The sequence below is a fragment of the Columba livia genome, chromosome 6, assembly GCF_036013475.1.
Source record: "Columba livia isolate bColLiv1 breed racing homer chromosome 6, bColLiv1.pat.W.v2, whole genome shotgun sequence".
NCBI classification, from domain to species: Eukaryota; Metazoa; Chordata; class Aves; order Columbiformes; family Columbidae; genus Columba; species Columba livia.
This window is the reverse complement of record NC_088607.1, coordinates 15545145-15562158: the sequence shown is the minus strand read 5'-3', so window position 1 is coordinate 15562158 and position 17014 is coordinate 15545145. Positions and strand designations below refer to the sequence as shown.

Genomic DNA, 17014 nt, shown 5'->3' with positions numbered 1-17014 from the left:
GGCACAGGGGTTGCCATATGGGAGGGGGTGCCAGCTGCTGCCAGGGGTCTGCGGAGAAGTCACTGATTGGTGGAAAACCCATCTCAGTTGCAGTACAGCTAGATTTCAAAAGCAACTGCTTCCCAGGCTGGTCACTGTTTGAACGGGAGCCAGCAGCTGCAGATGCCCAGCAGTCCTGCTGTGATTTTAACTGGGGTTCACTCATGCCAGTGGTAGGAGCAGCCCTGGAGCACCAGCCAGACTCGGGGAAGTGCCTGTGCTGCACCCAGTGGGTTTGTTTCCATCATGCTAGGTGTGTTAATTCATCATCCAAATGCTCAGTGTCACCAGCTCCTGGTAATTTATTGCGAGTAACATGATTTTGGCCCCTGCTGCTGCAAGCGGTCTTGCAATGATGCGAAAAGCTGCAGCTGTCTTCAGTGCTTCCCTGCAGTAAGCTGAAGAGCTTGAGTGTCTTGAGACCTTGAGGCCGGCACTGAGCGTCTCCTTTTCCAGCCCCGGGTCATTTTTCTGGCCCTCCTTTGAACTCTCTTTGGTATTTCCACATCCTTCTTGAAACAGAGACTGTGGAGCTAGTCTCACCAGCGAGGCAAGGTAAAATCACTGCTTTCCCCTTGCCTCCTGCAGATGCTGGAGGAACAGGTCAGTCCCCACGGTGTCCTGAGGGCATTGCTTGTGTCAAAATAATTTGCACTCAACAGTGGTCAACTCATGTCTTGCAGAACAGCTCACCCTGCAACACTGCTGACTGCCTTACGCATCTCGTGGCACCTGCACAGTTTTTATCAGAAAAACTATGTACCCTTAGCTGGATCAGAAGCAGGGGAGCAGGGTTTTCCAGGGCACCCTTGTGAAGAGTATATGCTGAGACATTAAATCTGGCAGCAACTGAGGTAGGTCACAGGCTGGGCAGATCCCCACATTTCAAACTTTGCTGCTGCTGAGCCTTGAGAGTGGAGGGACGCCGGCATCCAAGCACCAAACCCCCAGGGACCACCCTGCCCGGAGGAGCAGGTGCTCAGCCAGGGGTTGGAGCTGCCTGTGCCAGAACAAGGCCATTGCAAGCCCCCTGCGAAACAGCTCTTGAGACCCATATGGAAATTTTAAGGTTGGCCACAAAGTCTCTGGCCTCTGTTGCTCCCATAACTTGTGAGCAAAAGCAGCATCTCGTCAGTGGAAATATAGAGAGGGGGCGAGAAACCCCAAGGGAGCTGATAGAAAGACCTAAGAGCCTGAGCTGACAGGTAGCTTGGCGCACTGAACTAATTTATTTTTAACTGTGGGGCTAAACACTGCAATCTGTGCTCACATTTGGCCTCGCTGTAAACTCAAGTAATTACTCATCTAATGACGCCTGCTAATCAGCATGGCTCTCCTGGGAGCCGGCAGTGTGCCGGGCACTGCTTCTCCTGCCTGCTGTGAGCACCAGCCAGGTGGGCTGTCACAGCTTCTCGCAGTTGGGGAAGACCGGCACAGCCCCTGCAGCACGGTGCCAACAGGGTGTGGGACAGCACCACCAGCCAGCAGGGACAGGGATGGTGGGACACACCACAGAGATCGCACAAGTCTGCAGTATTAAGCAACTGAAATTCATCCTCCCTGGGAGCTTCAGCCCCGTGAGCTGAGCCTCCTCCGTGTGCACAAGCCTCTCCGTTCACCCCCATGCCTCCTCTGAAGCCTGGGGTTTGCAGGGGAAGCAGTTGCCAGGCTGGTATGGCACAAAGCCCTGTGGTTTTGGCTGGGAGAAACATGAGGAGGGCAGGAGACAGATTTTTCTCCAGCACTGTGGTGAAAGCTTACCCAGAAAGTGGGAAGTGGTGTGGATCTCCCTTTGCCAGAGAGGATGAGGCTGGCGGTCCAGTCTGGCCAGTGGCTATTCACCTTGTGTCAGTCACTGCTGAAGCACTGCTCTGTGTTTCATCTGCTGGCCTCTTTATCCAAAATGCATGAGAACTGTGTGCTGTGTGAGGGCTTCCCACCCACAGGACGGATATATGTACCTGTATGAGTGATCTGTCCTTCCATGTGCCATATTGCCAATGGGCTGAGGGGATCATCCAATTGCCCTGGGGCACATGGTCCCTCTGGGGCAGCCAGTCTGGGTTGCACAGAGGGGTTTATCCAGAGCACTCTTGTGTGTGAAGGCAGCACCCAGAGAAGCAATGTGAGAGGCTTCAGCACCACCCAGCGTGCCCAGAGCAGTGGTGAGGCCAGAGCCCTGTCCTGCACAACACCAGGCAGGCGCCTGAGCCTGCCCTGTCCCTTCCCACAACCCTGCTTCATTTACCGCACACCTCCTGGCTTCTGCAGCGGATGGGGGGGGGCCCTGCCGGCAGCAGCCTCCGTCACCTCACAGCCTCGCTTCCCTCCCCAGGGCTGGAGGCCCATCCTGTGTGCCGAGCGAGGCCATGCCCTGCAGGAAAAAGCAGTATGTGGTGACGTAATTAAAGGCTGCATCATTAATGCATGTGTGCAGGGGCTGCACGTTTCCGAAGTTTCTTCAGTGCTTGGCTTCCCTGTGCTATGTTCATGGGTGTTTAACTCCACAGGAGGCTTTAAAAGTGGGAGAAATATGTCTGGGAAGTGGAGCACCCTCAGTAGCCACCAAAGCCAGCGTGCCACAAACAAGGCTGAAGAGCACAGAAGAGCTGTGGTGTGCTCCAGTCCTGTGTACAGAGTGAGGTGGAGGGCGACCTGCCTGCTCCAAAGACATCACTGTCCCATGTGTCTCAGCTGGAGCTGGTGCATAGGTCTGTGACATAGCTACATGTGGGTCCATGGGAACGTGTGAGGGCACCCGCACTTCTCCCCACACTCTGCAGTCCAGCGAAAAGCTGAGCTCCTTTAGAGAATATCGGTGTCTCTCAGTGTGGGCAGAGCAATGTATTCCTCCCTTAATTTCTTTCCTGGAAACAGCAACACCTTTTCGGCTTGGAGTGCACGAAGAAAGCTCACCCCAAGGCAGACAACTGGCACGCAACATTTTCACCCCATTTCACAGCCCGAATTTTGCTAGGCTGTAGGGAGGGAAGCCAGCCTCTTCTGCCTGCTCCCCATGTGAGTTGTGGGGACCGTTGTGCTGCTGACTGTCTCCTTTGCTCCCCAGGACTACTGGCTGTCCCTGCTCTACAAGCGCCTCATTGGTCCCAAGGTCCTGGCAATCCACGTGGCCGGTCTCCAGAGGAAACCCCGGCCTGGCAGGGTTATTCGTGACAAGCTCCGCATTTATGCCCACTGTACCAGCTACCACAAGTAAGTGGAGCAAGGGAGGCTGCAGGCTGCAGGGAGGGAGATAAACAGGACCCCCAGGAGATGGGGACCACCGAGGACATGCTGGGGCAGGAGCCCAGGGTTTGGCTCTGGCAAGGCAGTTTGGCTTCCCAGGGGACTCGCTTGGGTGCTCTGGCTGCTGTGGTGCTGGAGAGAGCGCACGGGAATGGCAATGGCTCCGATAAAAGTCACGGCAAGCCGGTGCCTGGGAACGGGGCCGGCTGGGGCCGGTGCGGTGACTGCCGGGCAGCCCAGGCAGCAGAGATCAAGGGAGTGGATTTCACACGAGGGGCCCCCAGTCGGTCGGGTTACCCGCCGGGCTGCACTGCCGGGGAGCCCGGCCTGGTTATTGTTTCGCTGATAAGGTCTTTGAAAGCACCCCAGCGAGCCGGGGTGGGGGGGGGGCGGCCACCTCCTCTGCAGACACAAGTTGCTATTGTGGAGGAGGAGAGTCTGTTTCTTTACACAATCCAGATGCTTTCAACATGCCTCCAGCTCGGTAGGAAACCTTGTCCAGTAACTGACAGGTGCAAAGTGCTTTATAGCCTTTGTTTGGGGTTGCCTGATTAAGCAGGGACAGAGGATCAGTGTTTGGACCTGTCAGTTAGGTGCCTGGGACTGTGGTGGCAGACGCCACTTGCACACAGAGCTCCCCTCCATTCTCAGCCTTCTCCTTGGGAGGCCCCGGCGGGTTTACCTTGGGACTGCCACCCCCCAGCTCCAGACACCGGCAGAGTACCCCCTGGAGACATGCCACTCCTGGCTGAGGAGGGGAGGGGAAGACTGGAAAAGGGTCATTGCAGAGCTGGGCTTTGTGACGAGGAGTCACAGAATCACAGAATGTTAGGGACTGGAAGTGGCATCTCCCTGTGGAAGTGCAACCAGGATGGTAATGTCCCTTCCAGATGGCTGCATAAGGCCAGTTCTTGCAGAGACCCCCTCATCCATCATCTTGGAGATGATGTCCCTGTGGCATGTGCCAATGCACACCTCAGCTCCCGCTCTCCCCTTTGCAGCCACAACTATGTCCGAGGGTCCATCACCCTTTACATCATCAACCTGCATCGCTCTCGGAAGAAAATCAAGCTGGCGGGGACACTGCGGGATAAGATTGTCCACCAATACCTGCTGCAGCCCTATGGCAAGGATGGGCTCCACTCCAAGTAAGTGTGATGCTGGTGTCTGGGGCTGCCACCACCACCCTCTCCTCAATCCCACCTCTCCTGGTCCCACAGGTCAGTCCAGCTCAACGGGCAGCCACTGGCCATGGTGGATGATGGGACCCTCCCTGAACTAAAGCCTCGGCCACTGCGGGCTGGCCGCACCCTTGTCATCCCCCCACTGACCATGAGCTTCTACGTGGTGAAGAATGTGAATGCTCTGGCCTGCCGGTACCGATAGCCCACGGCCCAGAATGGACCCACCGGCCCCGCTCCTGCCCCCACACACTCCCCAGGACACGCTGCCTCCTTTGCAGCCCACATAGCTTCGCAGCAGGGCCATGTCAGGCAGGCACTGTGCCATGCTCTTGTCCTCGTGTCCTGGATGCTCTCCGGCTTGACGCCCTCTCCCACCCTGTTACCACAGAGCTCCACTTAGGCCTGACCACCATCCAACCAGAGTGGTGCAATGGAAAATTTGCAGGGCCTGCCACGATCTGTTACACAGACTGTGAGAAGCACCCGGAGACCACCGCCCACAGGCTGCTGGGGAGGGCTGGGGTGCTGAGCCCTGATGTAGCCCGGGATGGACGCCTTCCCAACCCTGCTAGTCCAGCTACTCTGCAGGGTGACGCCCCTAGCAGCCGGGTCCCCCCTTCCTCTGCACCTTCCCGGGCGGCGGGCAGCGCTGCGGTGCAGCAAGCGCATGGAAGCAGCTCCCTCTGCTGCCGCCGGCCGCCGCCAGCGCGGCCGGGACCGGCGTGCGGATACTGCGGGTAGGGCGGGCCGGGAGAAGGGGCGCCGGGGTCCGCCCCGGGCGGGCGGGCGGGGCTGGAGGGTCCGCGGCTGGAAATGGTGATAATTAAATTATACGGCGGGAAGCGACGGCCGCTGGGCCGTGTGTCCTGCCCGGGAGAGGGGCGGTATCACGGGCAGGAACAGCCGGGACGCGCCGAAGCGCCACCGGCGGTGTAATAAAGTTGGGTTGTCAACTGCAGCGGCGTCTTCTGTCCCTCACGGGCCGCGGCCTGGCCGGGAGCGGCACCAGGAGCGCGGCAGCAGCGGGCGGGACCGGGACCGGGGCCGGGACCGGGACCGGGGCCGGGACCGGGGCTGGCGCGGAGCGGAGCGGCGCGGCCGCGCTGCAGGACCGCGCCGGGCCGCCGGGGGCGCTGCGCGCGTGGGCGCGGCGGTCACGCGCGGCGGAGCAGGAAGCGGCGCGGGGCGGGCGGAGCCGCGCGGTCCCGGTGCCCCCCGGTTCCCGCGGCTGCTGCGGGTCTGGCCGGGCCATGCGGTGTGTCCTGATTGCCAGCACCGCGGCCGAGCTGCTTTTCTACTGGGCCGATGCCGCCTTCCTCCGGCGGCTGCAGCCGCCAGACGCCGGGCAGGTGAGGCGGGACGGGGCGACGCGGCTGCGGGGAAGGAGGTGCGTGGTGCGCGGTCACGCGTGTGCGCTGACCCGGGAGCGTGTGCCCCAGGGCCCGGCGCTGGAGGACAGCCTCAACACCCTCTTCGCCCCCCTCATCATCTCCTGTGCGGCACTGCTGGAGAAGCTCGCCGACACCTACACCTGCTTCACGACCGAACACGGGCGGCACCTCCACGTCCTGCACATGGTAGGGCCGGTACCGGGGACCGGGACGCCCCGGTCGGCTCCCACCTGACCGTGCTGCTGGTTGCAGTTCGGGGACTGCCTGTACATCGCTGTGAATGGCGACGGGACGGAGAGCGAGGACGACCTGCGCAGGACACTGTTCGTGCTGCGGCGCTTGGTGGAGGCTCACTGCGGGCTCGTCACGCTTGACTCCCACCTCGTCCGCAAGGAGTGAGTGGGGACGGCTGCCTGGCACAGGCTGGCACGCCAGGATGCCAGGACAGCTGCAGAACAATGTCGTCATGCAGCCCCAGGGGGGTGGGAGTGGGTGTCTCCAAGCTGGGAAGACACCTTTGCAGAAGGATTCCCTGGCTGCTGGGCTGCAGCTGGGTGCCCATTCCACCCAGGGAGGTGACATCCAGCTCTCAGCTTGCACTCTGTGACCATTGCAGGCTGCGACCACCCGATTCGGAGCAGCGGGAGCGTGTCTGGAGCCTGCTGCGGGGCCTGCTGGAGACCTACAGCCACCTGCGGGAGGAGGACCAGAGCTTTGCGGTGGAGGTACCATGCCACAGGGTGTCCCTCGCCTTCAGAACGTCACAGGGGTGTGAGACTGCAAGGATCCTGGGATGTGGGAAGAGGCTCTGAGGTGGGGACTTTGGGGTAGTTCTCTGTAGCAGTGGAAGCTCTGACCTGCCCCTGGGGCTGCATGGCTGGGTGTAGGGGCACTCAGCAGCATTCCTCTCCACCCTCACTCCAGGCTGTGGAGCGGCTGATCCACCCTCAACTCTGTGAGCAGTGCATCGAGTTCCTGGAGCGGCAGGTGGTGCAGTACATCAACACCAGCCCTGAGCGTGGAGGGGATGAAGTATGCCATGCCTTCCTCCTGGTGCACACCAAGCTGCTGGCCTTCTACTCCAGGTGCACCCAACCCTGGCCCCAGCACTCTCCTTGGGGTAGCTGCTTGCCCTCCCAGCTGACCCTTTCCTTCTCTGGCCTGCAGCCGCAATGCCAGCTCCATCCGCCCTGCTGACTTACTTGTCCTCATCCTCCTGGTGCAGGACCTGTACCCCAGCCAAAGTGCCGAGGAGGAGCTTGGCCCCCAGGTGCTCCAGAGAAGAGTGTTGGGGGGCAGCAGGTCAGGGTGCCCCCATGGGGTGATGCCTTGATGACCAGGGCTTGATTTTTTTTCCCTCTTTTTGGAAGCTCACAGCGGGGAATGTGCTTCCCCAGGGACCCAGGAGAAGTGAGAGCATCCCCATGAGCAGCCCTGGCTCCCATGGAGCTGTGGAGAAGGACTCGGATGACCAGGTGAGTCAATGGGGTCAGGAGCTGCAGGGCAGGACACTAGCCAGGCTGCCTGCGTCACTCCCATCACTCACCCAGCTGTTCTTGCCAGCAGGACACAGACGATCTCTCAGTGCCCGAGATTTACTACACACCTGAGCCTTCTCCGAGCAGGGACAGCATGGGTGAGTGCCCAGCTGGGCAGCAGCTCTGCCCCGTGCCCCCCAGCCCTGCAAAGGCTATGGGGCTGCGTGGGGGGCTGGCGGGGAGGGCGACCTGCCATGCTCCCTGCAGGCAGCGAGAGCTGGTCAGAGGGCGCTGAGACACTGAGCACCAGGGAGTCAGATGCTGCAGATGTCCAGGTAAGCATGGGGTCCTGAAATCCCTCCTGGCTCCACATCTCCTTAGCTGTCCTGGTGCTCTTTGCCATCTCTGGTTCTCATCTCTTGTCTCTTGCAGTGCTGCAGCTGTGAGTGCCCCAGACTTTAGGGCTGGGGGTGTGCCCTGAATCCTCCGTGTTGTGCATAAAAGTTTCAGCTCTGACCACCCTCTCTGAGGCATCTCCCTGTCCAGAGCTGTCGGAACAGAGGGGCCCCATGGCTGCCTCGGAGCAGTCTGGTGTCTCCCTCTGCTGCCTCTGGGCTTTTTGCGCTGCTTCCGTGACAGATGCTGCAGGGCCTCACACACTCTTTGCAAGCAAGTGCTAGGTTCAGCTTAAGGCATTTGCAACCTGGGTCTGTTCAGCCTTGAGAAAAGAAGTTCCAGTATTTAAGGTGTGGGTACAGGGAAGAGGGAGACTCGTTTTTTACAAGGAGTAACACAAGAAAGATAAGGGCTGATGGGTACAAGTTAGTCCTGAGGAGATTCTGATTGGACATGAGGAAAATTTTTCACAATGGTAATAATCAGCCACCAGAATAATCTCCCCTGGGAAGTGGTGGATTCCCCAGCACTGGGCACTTTTAAGATTCAGCTGGACAGGGTGCTGGGCCATCTCGTCTAGACTGCGCTTTTGCCCAGAAAAGTTCGACCACATGATCCTTGTGGTCTCTTCCAGCCTGGTATTCTATGATTCTGTTTCAGCCTGTGTCTTTGCAAGCAGCTTCCCCTCTATCTGCTGCTTTTTTGGGGTACCTGGCACTTCCCTCTCTGCTCATCTTTTGCCATGTGTTCTCTCCAGCTCTCTTGGTTTAGTTGTGCCTTCAGGACTTTGCTGTGTCCCTCCAGAGCATTCTGGGCTGGTGCAAGCTATCTTGTCTCTGCGGGGCACTGAGCATCTCCCATCTCTCCTCAGATGGCAGAGGACTTGCTCCAGACCTTGGGGCCTCTAGTCCCTGAAGCTTCAAACCCCAGAAGGATCTTCCTGGACACGAACCTGCGAGAAGGTTACTGCCCCTTGCTGCCGCACACCATGCACTGCCTCCCGCTCTGGCCAGGCATCTCCCTCGTCCTCCTGACCAAGGTGAGCTGTCTCTAAGGTGAGGGAAGCAATAATGGGCGGGGTCCTGGCTGACCTGCTTCTCCCCTTCCCAGCAGGGCCCCACAACCCAGGTGGCGGTCACCTTGTACCAGCTTCTGGATGGTTTTTTGGTGCTGGAGAGGAAGCTGGAAGAGGGGCCAGAGGTGGGAGCCCCACGCTCCTACCCATTCCTGGCTGAGCTGCGGCAGCGCATGGACAAGTTTGTGAAGAAGCTGAGTGGGCAGGACATCCAGGTGGGAGTGGGGACATGAGGAACCTGTCCTGCTGTTCCTGCAGCCTGATGCTGAGCCCTGTCTCTGTCTAGTTGCAGAACTCCTGGGTGGACTTGAAGAACAAGATATTTTCGCGGAGTGAGCCTGGAAGCTCCCTGGAGTGAGTACAGGGTGGCCAGGGAAAGTCTCCAGAGCAGGCAGGGACCTTTCCCAGCCTGGGGGATGGCACAGCTGTCCCTGCATTGCTGCGGACCCAGGGGCCAAACTCGGTGCCGTTCATGTCTCCTGGCTCAGGCTGCTGCAGGCAGTGGCCAACGTGAAGCGGCAGCTCTGCTCTGTGTACCGCCAGCTCTTCCTGGCCTCTGCCAGCCACAGCCTGTCCCAGGGGCTGCGGGACCGTGCCCAGAAGCTGATGAGGTGAGTGCATGGAGGTGACTGGCATCACCCGGGGGCTGCCCCACAGTCAGCTGTGCTGGGGCTTGGAGGATCCCAGCCTCTCACCCTGCTTCTTCTCGGCAGGGAGAAGCTGCTGGACTGGCGGGACTTCCTGCTGGTGAAGAGCAGGCGTAATATCACCATGGTGTCATACCCGTCCCTGTGACTGGGAACCCAGCCTGGCGAGTAGGGGTCCCCAGGGGGGTTGCAGAGGTGGGAGTGAGTCCTCACAGCACTGGGCTTAAGGGGAGGAGGATTGTGGTGGTTGAAGGCAGTTTCCCTGAGGCTCAGGGGCTGTTCTGGAAGGGCACCAAAGTTGTTGGACACCCTTAACCCACCCCCACATACCTGGAGGACTTTCCTGGCCTGGTGCATTTCATCTATGTGGACCGCACAGCTGGGCAGATGATGGCACCATCGCTCAGCATGACAGAGAAGTCCAGCTCTGAGCTGGGAAAGGGCCCACTGGCCACTTTCATCAAGAAGAAGGTACTTGCTCATGGGGCTAGGGGTCTGATGGGGATCACAGGAGGGCGTGAAATTTGGAGGGTTTTCTGCTCAGGCTTCAGGTGCCACTTGTCCACCAGGTCTGGTCCCTGATCGCGTTGACCCGGCGATACCTACAGAAGGGCTACACCACACTCATGCTGCAGGATGGCGACTACTGCTGCTCCTACTTCCTCTGGTTTGAGAATGAGCTGGTATGTGGGGCCAGGAAGGGACTGAGCCCCTCTTCCCTGTCACCTTCTGGGGGCAGGGAGCAGGGCTGTAGGCACAGTCGTGGCTCCTCAGCGGTCCTTTCCCTGCCCCTGCCCTCTGCTGTCATCTCTCCCCAGGGCTACAAGCTGGAAGTGATGGAGGTGCCAGTCCTTGCTGATGATTCTGCTCCTGTTGGGATGCTCGCAGGAGACTACTACAGGTGAGCAGTCCCCAGTCCTGCAGTTTGGCACCAGGGCCCAGTGCTGTGCTGACACGGGGGTCCATGTGAGTGATGTCCTTGCTGGGATGTCACTGCAGGGTGGTACAAGTGCTGTGGTGTCACCAGGGTTGCACCAGCCCACCTCCCGAGCCTGGTCCCACAGTCCTGCTGGTGGATGGGCACTGTGTCCTTGCCAGGGACTTTCTGGTGGGAAGTTGGTTATAAAGGGGGTGCCAGTCTGTGCTGTGCCTGACGAGCCCTCTGCCTTCTCTGCAGGAAGCTGCTGCGTTACTACAGCAAGAACCACCAGGCAGAGGTGGTGAAGTGCTACGAGCTGCTGACGGTGCACCTGGGCATCATCCCCTCTGAGCTCGTGGTCCAGCAGGCCTGCGACTTGGCTCGGCGCCTCTGGGAACCCTCTCGCATTCCCCTGCTCTGAGCTGCCTCCATTTACCTTGGGACAGGATTAAAGCGGGTGTGTGGGTGTTCCCGGTGCCTGGGTTACTTTCTCTGTGTCTGTGTGCTGTCAGCTGTGCCTACAGGCAGCCACAGGCAGCCTTCCCATCCTCCAGCCCAGCCAGGGCTGGCACTGCCCACTTATTCGCTCCCCAAGGGCTTCACTGGCACTCAGCAGCCTCTGGAAACAGATGGAGAGTGGGGAGGAGAGGTTGTTGGCAATCACCGCCTTGCTGAAAAGTGCATTTTCAGAGCAGGATTTATAGCATTGACTTGACATCACCAACAGACTTTAGCCAGAGAGCAAAATGTTGTAGCCAAATCTGCATGGAGGAAGAGCACAGGGTGCATCCCCCTTTCCCCTCATCCCCAAATGTGGGGTGTGGGGCCCTTGGAGGCTTAGCAAGGCTCTGGAAAGGTGTGGCCTGTCCTGTGCCCCCTTCTCCACACACAGGTCCCTAGGCACCAGTCAGCCTACAGGGCTGAGCTCAGCTGTGAATAGGGGATAAAGCTGAGGCAGCTTATTTGCTCCCCAGGAATGTCTGCACTCAATGCATGTGGAAATCACCCCCAGCATGGCTGGGGATGAGGCCGGTCCTGAGGGACATTGGCAGTCACTCTCCCTTGCTCCATGGCACTCGCTGGGGCTGGGGTTGGTGTTTCAGGGAGCACTGGACCATGGCAGGGTCTTTGCCTCATCCTGCTAGGCAGGAATTTGCCCTGACAAGCAACAGTGCTGTGTGCAGAGGCCAAGTGCACCCCCAAGCTGCCCCTTTTCCTGTTCTCCACACTGTGTGTGGGGCTTACCCACTCAACGGGGCCCAAGCTCCCCTTGTCCTGTGGTGCTTGTTGCCCGCATCGCCCCAGCTGTGTGCCCCTGGGTCCTCCATGCAGCACAACAGGGGCTGAGGGGGCTCTGAGGATCCCACCTGCTTGCCCAGCACTTTCCGGGGGTACAGGCTGGGCAGCAACTGGCGTCTTTCTGAGAATGAGACAGGCTCCAACCTTGTCACCTTCTCAGCACTGGGGCTGGTCTCCAGCCTCCCCACAAGCCCCCAGCTAAGCTCTGCCAGGGCTCAGTGCCTTGCTGCAGGCAGCGCTGGGTGGGCAGCATTGTGCCTGTGCCATTGTTCTGCTCAGCCTCCCCACAAGCCCTGGGACACAGCGTGTGGCCCTGTGCCAAGGCATTGCCTGGCCTGGCCCCCTGTCTCCTCCCCATGCCCAGAAGCACTGGGAAAAGTTCTGCTGTGAAAGCAAAGTCCAGGCTGCTGGGCAAAGGACAGCCGTGGCCAGGCACTGTGGGGCAATGGCAGCTGTGCTCTGGGCTAGACTGGGCACGGGCTGCCTGTCCCACTGGCTGTGGGGCTGGCATCTGTCCCTGGGGCTGCCAGCAGTGCGGCTGGCCCATGCCGGGGCTACAAAGCAGCTGCAGCAGGAATACGACGCGGTGGTGATTGGAGCAGGTAACACAGGGTGATGGAGGCGGTGCCAGGCTGCAGGGAGTTGGTGGAGACCCCAAACTGCCCTCCCCCCAGGGCAGGCGATGGGTGTAGTGGCCACCAGTGGAGACCAGAGTGCTGCTGGGCACATTGCAGACCCTCAGTAGGCTCCTTGTGCCAGGGAGGATGCAAGGGTCTGGCATGGCTGGGCACATGTTACAGCTTCCCCAGTGTGCTGGGCACAGCTGGGGCATCTGCCTCGAGCACCTCTGCCCCCTCCCCTGCACCGTTAGTGCCAGGGCTATAGGGGAATAGGAGAATGCTCCTTGTCACCTGTATCCCCATGTCCAGAACCCCATTATTTGGCTGGTGGTGGCAGCCCTGCACCCCAGCCATGGCAGGGTGCCTGGTGCCATGGGACTGCCATGACACCAGGCTTGGCTCACCTCCCTCTCTCCTTTCAGGGCACAACGGGCTGGTGGCAGTGAGTACCGAGAGCAGGGTGCTGTCTGTCCTCCATCCCCGGGGGACAGTGGAGGGCCAGGGATGGTCTGTGCTGTGGGCAAGAGAAGGTGCTGGTGGCAGTGCCCATGGGGCTGGAGGTTCCCACAGCGCTGTGGCAAGCAGGAGTGGCACCATGTGCAAGAGGATGATTGGGGCGACAAGGTTGCATCCCACCTGAAGTGATAAGCAGTGTGATGCTGTGCTTCCTGCAGGCTGCCTACCTGCAGCGGGCAGGGCTACGCACAGCTGTGCTAGAGAAACGCCATGTGCTGGGCGGCGCAGCTGTCACGGAGGAGATTGTGCCAGGTACCCCTGCACGCCACCTGTCCTCCTGCCCCTGGCCAACCCTGGGCACAGGCACCTTCCACTGCTCCACATCTTGCAGGCTTCAAGTTCTCCCGGGCATCCTACCTGCTTAGCCTGCTGCGACCACAGATCTACACCGAGCTGGAGCTGCAGGTACTGGCTCCCATCTCTCGCTGGGCTGCCAGCACCTGCTGGCATGCTGGCAGGGTGTTCCCACCAGGTGGGTCCTGCCATGCCTGTCTTGCAGCGCCATGGTCTGAGGGTGTTCCTGCGGGACCCCTACTCCTTCACCCCACTGCTGGAGGACAGGAGCTGCCCCCGCTCTCTCCTGCTGGGACATGACATGGCCCAGACCCAACAGCAGATTGCTCAGTTCTCCCAGAAGGATGCCCAGGTACCACGAGGGCATGGACCTGGCACAGCAAAGACCCCCAGGGACTACACTGCCCATGGAGTGGCAGGGATGCTCCTGAGTGGTATATCCATTGCACCCATCATGGAACAGTCCCTGTTTTCCCTTCTCTCTCTCCTTTCAGGCTTACCCTGAGTATGAGGTGTTCATGGGGGTCTTGGTGTCAGCCCTTGACCAGCTGCTGGATGCCCCCCCGGTGGATACAGCTGCCTTGGGACAGGGCTCCCTGCTGCAGCGACTCAGAGCCCTGCGAGCCCTGCGTCCCCTGTTGCGGGCAGGTACGTCTGGGATGCTGGGGAGCCCTGATGACAGTAGGTGTTTGCCTGCACCTGGGGTGGGTGATGCAGAGCTGCCCTCTCCTGGGACACAGGCTCCCCAGGAGCCCCAGCTGGGCTGTCAGGCTCTGGCAGGCCTGCCCGCCTTGGTCCTTCCAAACCCAGCCAGGCACGGGCAGCCATCTGGGCACAGCCACGCAGTCTCACACCACCTCTGCATCCCCAGGGCTGACGCTGGGGCGGCAGCTGCCGCGCTATTATGAAGTGCTCACAGCCCCCATCTCCAAGGTGAGTGCTGGCAGTAGCAGCGCAGAGCCACTGGCTGACTTGCTGCCTGAGAGGGTGCAGCAGCAGCCCCCCACCCTGAGCCTGGTGCTCTGTTTTTCTCCCTGGCCAGATCCTGGATCAGTGGTTTGAGTCAGAGCCCCTGAAGGCAACTCTAGCTACTGATGCGGTGATTGGAGCCATGGTCAGCCCCCACACCCCTGGCAGTGGGTGAGGGTCCCTTTTCCCCCAGGGCTTGTGGCTGCACCGTCCCCCTGTGCCATCCTCTGTGCTGGCAGCTCCTTGGCTCTGCTGTGCCCCAGCAACCTGTGCCCTGCCCCACTGCCTCTCCATCCTGCTGCATGCTCAGTCTTGCCAGGATGTCTCAGGTTTGGGGCTGGACAAGGGGCTGCCCCCCATCCCTGCCATATGGCTCTCCTGAGTGGTCCCCACATGCCCCTTTGCTGTTTGAACACCATTGTCGCCAGGTCAGGTCAAGTCCTGGCCAGTGGGTGCTCCCTGTAACTGATTTGGCATCCTACAAGCTGGCACAGTCCCATCTACGGGGACCATGGCACCATTCTCACCATGCTGGTGCAGGGGACAGACCTGTGCCCTTGGCCAGCAGCTAACCTGGGTTCCTGCCACCACAGGTATGTGCTCTTGCACCATGTGATGGGTGAGCTGGAGGGACGGAAGGGGGCCTGGGGCTACGTGGCTGGTGGGATGGGGGCCCTGTCCCAAGCTATCGCCCGTGCAGCCACTGCCCAGGGAGCCCACATCTTTACTGAGAAGGTATGAGGTGTCTGGCCGTGGGAAGCTGCCTGGCCAGTCTGCAGGTGGTGGGGGTGCTCTGGGTGAGGTCCTGTCCCCTCTGCCTGCCCAGGTGGTGTGCCAGGTGCTGCTGGGCAGGAATGGGCAGGTGCAGGGTGTTGCACTGCAGGATGGAACGGAGGTGAGGACCAAACTGGTGCTGTCCAATGCCTCCCCCCAGATCACCTTTCTGGAGCTCACCCCTCAGGTATGGGTACATAGGACTGGCAGGGGCTTGGCACAGTGACATCCCCTGGCTGGGCTGTCCCCCTCACTGCTGAGCTCTGCCCCGGCCTCTCCCACCCCAGGAGCAGCTGCCAAAGGACTTTGTCCAACGGATCCGGCAGGTTGACACATGCTCTCCTGTCACCAAGATCAACGGTAGGCACTGGTGGGGCCAGCTTTGCCGCTCTCCCCAATGGAAGGACACTGGTGACAGGCTGCAGGGCTCAGCAAGAGGTTGCACCCATCTTCCCCCCTTCCATGCCCAGTGGCGGTGGATCGGCTGCCCAGCTTCCTGGCTGCTCCCAACACCTGTGATGGCTAACCCCTGCCCCACCACCAGTGCTCCATCCACCTCAACTGCGAGAGCACCCACCTCCTGCACCAGGCCTTCACCGAGGCCACCCATGGGCACCCCTCCAGCAGGTAAGAGCCCACATCGGCATGCCTCGGTGCCCTGGGGAGTGGGCAGGACAGCCGTGGTGGGTGGTGCTGGGGGAAGAGGTTTGGGGTGACCATGTCCTCTGCCTGCCCAGCTGATGTCCTACTCCCCCAGGCCCATGATAGAGCTTTGCATCCCCTCAGCGCTGGATCCAGGGCTGGCCCCACAGGGCTGCCACGTGGTGTCCCTCTTCACCCAGTACACCCCCTCTGTGCTGGCAGGTGGGCAGCCCTGGGACGAGCAGGCCAGAAATGCATATGCAGACACCGGTATGTAATGCACACACAGACACGGGTAACACCGGGTGTGCTGGTCCCTGTCTGTGGGCAGAGCCACCCCAGAGCTGCTCAGAGACCAGCCACGATGTTCCCCTGAATTGTGTATCCACCCCTCCATCCCTCTCTAGTGTTTGACTGCATCGAAGCCTATGCCCCAGGGTTCAAGGCATCTGTCATCGGCAGGGACATCCTGACGCCACCAGACCTGGAGAGGATCTTTGGGCTGCCCAGCGGGGTGGGTACCATGTGGGCTCAGCTCTGAGCATTGCTCTGGTGCCAGCGATGGTGGGGACACAGCCCTGAGCCAGGTATAACCATCTCACACAGCCTGAGCTCTGCTTGCAGAACATCTTCCATGGAGGGATGTCTCTGGACCAGCTGTACTTTGCCCGACCAGCACCATCCTACTCAGGCTACCGGTCCCCAGTTCCTGGCTTGTACTTGTGTGGAAGCGGAGCCCACCCTGGTGAGTAGGGCTGGGAGCCAGGACCCTCCTGGGGGGCTTCAGGAGGAGGACATGTATGGCAGTATGGAAGAGGTGCAAGGGCAGCACAAGTTGTGGGGGAGGGAGGCTCCACTGCCCTCTGCCCTCACATGAGCAGGGAGTTGGAGCAGCTCCAGTGGTGAAGCCCTGGGACCCATGTCCTGGGGCTGGAGCTGCCCACTGCTCCCTGTTTCTGCTCCCTTGCAGGAGGAGGAGTGATGGGAGCAGCAGGACGCAACGCTGCCCAGGTGGCCCTTGAGGACTTCAGGGACCTCTGATGGCAGTGGTCACACAGACCTCACCTCTACAGGTTTGTGGCTGCAGCAAGTTGTGTTGTCCCCATGCAGAGCCCTGCCTGTCCCCAGCTTCCTTCCCGGGCACCACAGGGCAGCAGCATCCCCTGAGAGCTGTGGGTTGTGGGCTGGCACAGTTCCTTGTACTCCCAGCTGCCACTGTTGCCTTTAACACGTGGCTGCTCCCAGCCCATTTCAGCCCAGCCATGCCTTGGTGGCTCCTGGGCACTGGGCAGCCATTGGGAGCCCCACTCAGCCCCTGCCTGCACCTATTGAAATAAACCCTGGCCCAGGCTCTGTCTCGAGCACTCTTGCTGTCGTTTTTCAGCTCTTCATGCAGCTTCCAATGTGCCGGTGTGTCAGGGGCTGCTCTGTGTCACCTGCAGCGGCTGGTGATGCAGCCCTGGGAGAGCGGCCAGAGGCAACGTGCATGTCCTAGAGCTGTGAATGGGGACAACCAGCCCTTTGC

At 60.4% G+C, this 17014-nt stretch overlaps 3 protein-coding genes across 13 annotated transcripts in view; all 3 read left to right on the top strand.

Annotated features, from left to right (window-relative positions):
- The window catches only part of HPSE2 (heparanase 2 (inactive)), a 112889-nt gene extending 107462 nt beyond the window's left edge, over positions 1-5427 (top strand). For 2 of the 3 annotated variants that reach the window (XM_065067236.1, XM_065067234.1), the window contains 3 exons: positions 3107-3252; positions 4287-4433; positions 4506-5427. In XM_065067236.1, coding sequence (XP_064923308.1) covers positions 3107-3252; positions 4287-4433; positions 4506-4671 — 459 coding nt within the window. In that variant the 3' untranslated portion in view covers positions 4672-5427. The remainder of the gene's footprint in view (positions 1-3106; positions 3253-4286; positions 4434-4505) is intronic. The other variant, XM_065067235.1, reaches the window with a different exon arrangement.
- Positions 5428-5616: 189 nt separating this feature from the next.
- HPS1 (HPS1 biogenesis of lysosomal organelles complex 3 subunit 1) lies at positions 5617-13189 on the top strand. Of its 9 annotated transcripts, XR_010473464.1 has the most exons (19): positions 5617-5818; positions 5909-6046; positions 6113-6255; positions 6477-6585; positions 6785-6945; positions 7028-7130; positions 7231-7335; positions 7424-7496; positions 7606-7673; positions 8606-8773; positions 8845-9024; positions 9096-9163; positions 9298-9420; positions 9523-9593; positions 9788-9927; positions 10026-10357; positions 10634-10832; positions 12717-13062; positions 13142-13189. XR_010473464.1 is itself a non-coding variant. In XM_065067226.1 (18 exons), the coding sequence occupies exons 1-18, from the start codon at positions 5720-5722 to the stop codon at positions 10794-10796; spliced, it is 2109 nt and encodes a 702-aa protein (XP_064923298.1). In that variant the 5' UTR covers positions 5617-5719; the 3' UTR covers positions 10797-10846. The 9 variants fall into 9 exon arrangements, 8 of the variants coding, with proteins under 8 accessions (XP_064923298.1, XP_064923295.1, XP_064923293.1 ...); XM_065067226.1 differs by lacking the exons at positions 12717-13062; positions 13142-13189 and having other exon boundaries at positions 10026-10139; positions 10275-10357; positions 10634-10846; XM_065067229.1 differs by lacking the exons at positions 12717-13062; positions 13142-13189 and having other exon boundaries at positions 5618-5818; positions 7427-7496; positions 8848-9024; ... (1 more) ...; positions 10275-10357; positions 10634-10846.
- Positions 10997-16850, top strand: PYROXD2 (pyridine nucleotide-disulphide oxidoreductase domain 2). Its single transcript, XM_065067233.1, is given in 16 exon segments — positions 10997-12276; positions 12717-12736; positions 12969-13062; positions 13142-13215; positions 13310-13456; positions 13599-13752; positions 13976-14037; positions 14147-14244; positions 14667-14808; positions 14900-15034; positions 15135-15207; positions 15318-15474; positions 15605-15759; positions 15897-16003; positions 16114-16234; positions 16460-16850. Coding segments are annotated over 16 exon segments (1767 nt in total). The 5' UTR covers positions 10997-12119; the 3' UTR covers positions 16531-16850.
- Positions 16851-17014: the final 164 nt, after the last annotated feature.

Excerpts from the sequence above, each read along its gene's own strand:
- HPS1 (XM_065067221.1), top strand. The coding sequence starts at position 5,720 with ATGCGGTGTGTCCTGATTGCCAGCACCGCGGCCGAGCTGCTTTTCTAC. Across the intron at positions 5,819-5,908 it reads AGCCGCCAGACGCCGGGCAG|GGCCCGGCGCTGGAGGACAG; the intron begins GTGAGGCGGGAC and ends CGTGTGCCCCAG. Across the intron at positions 7,336-7,423 it reads AGAAGGACTCGGATGACCAG|CAGGACACAGACGATCTCTC; the intron begins GTGAGTCAATGG and ends TGTTCTTGCCAG.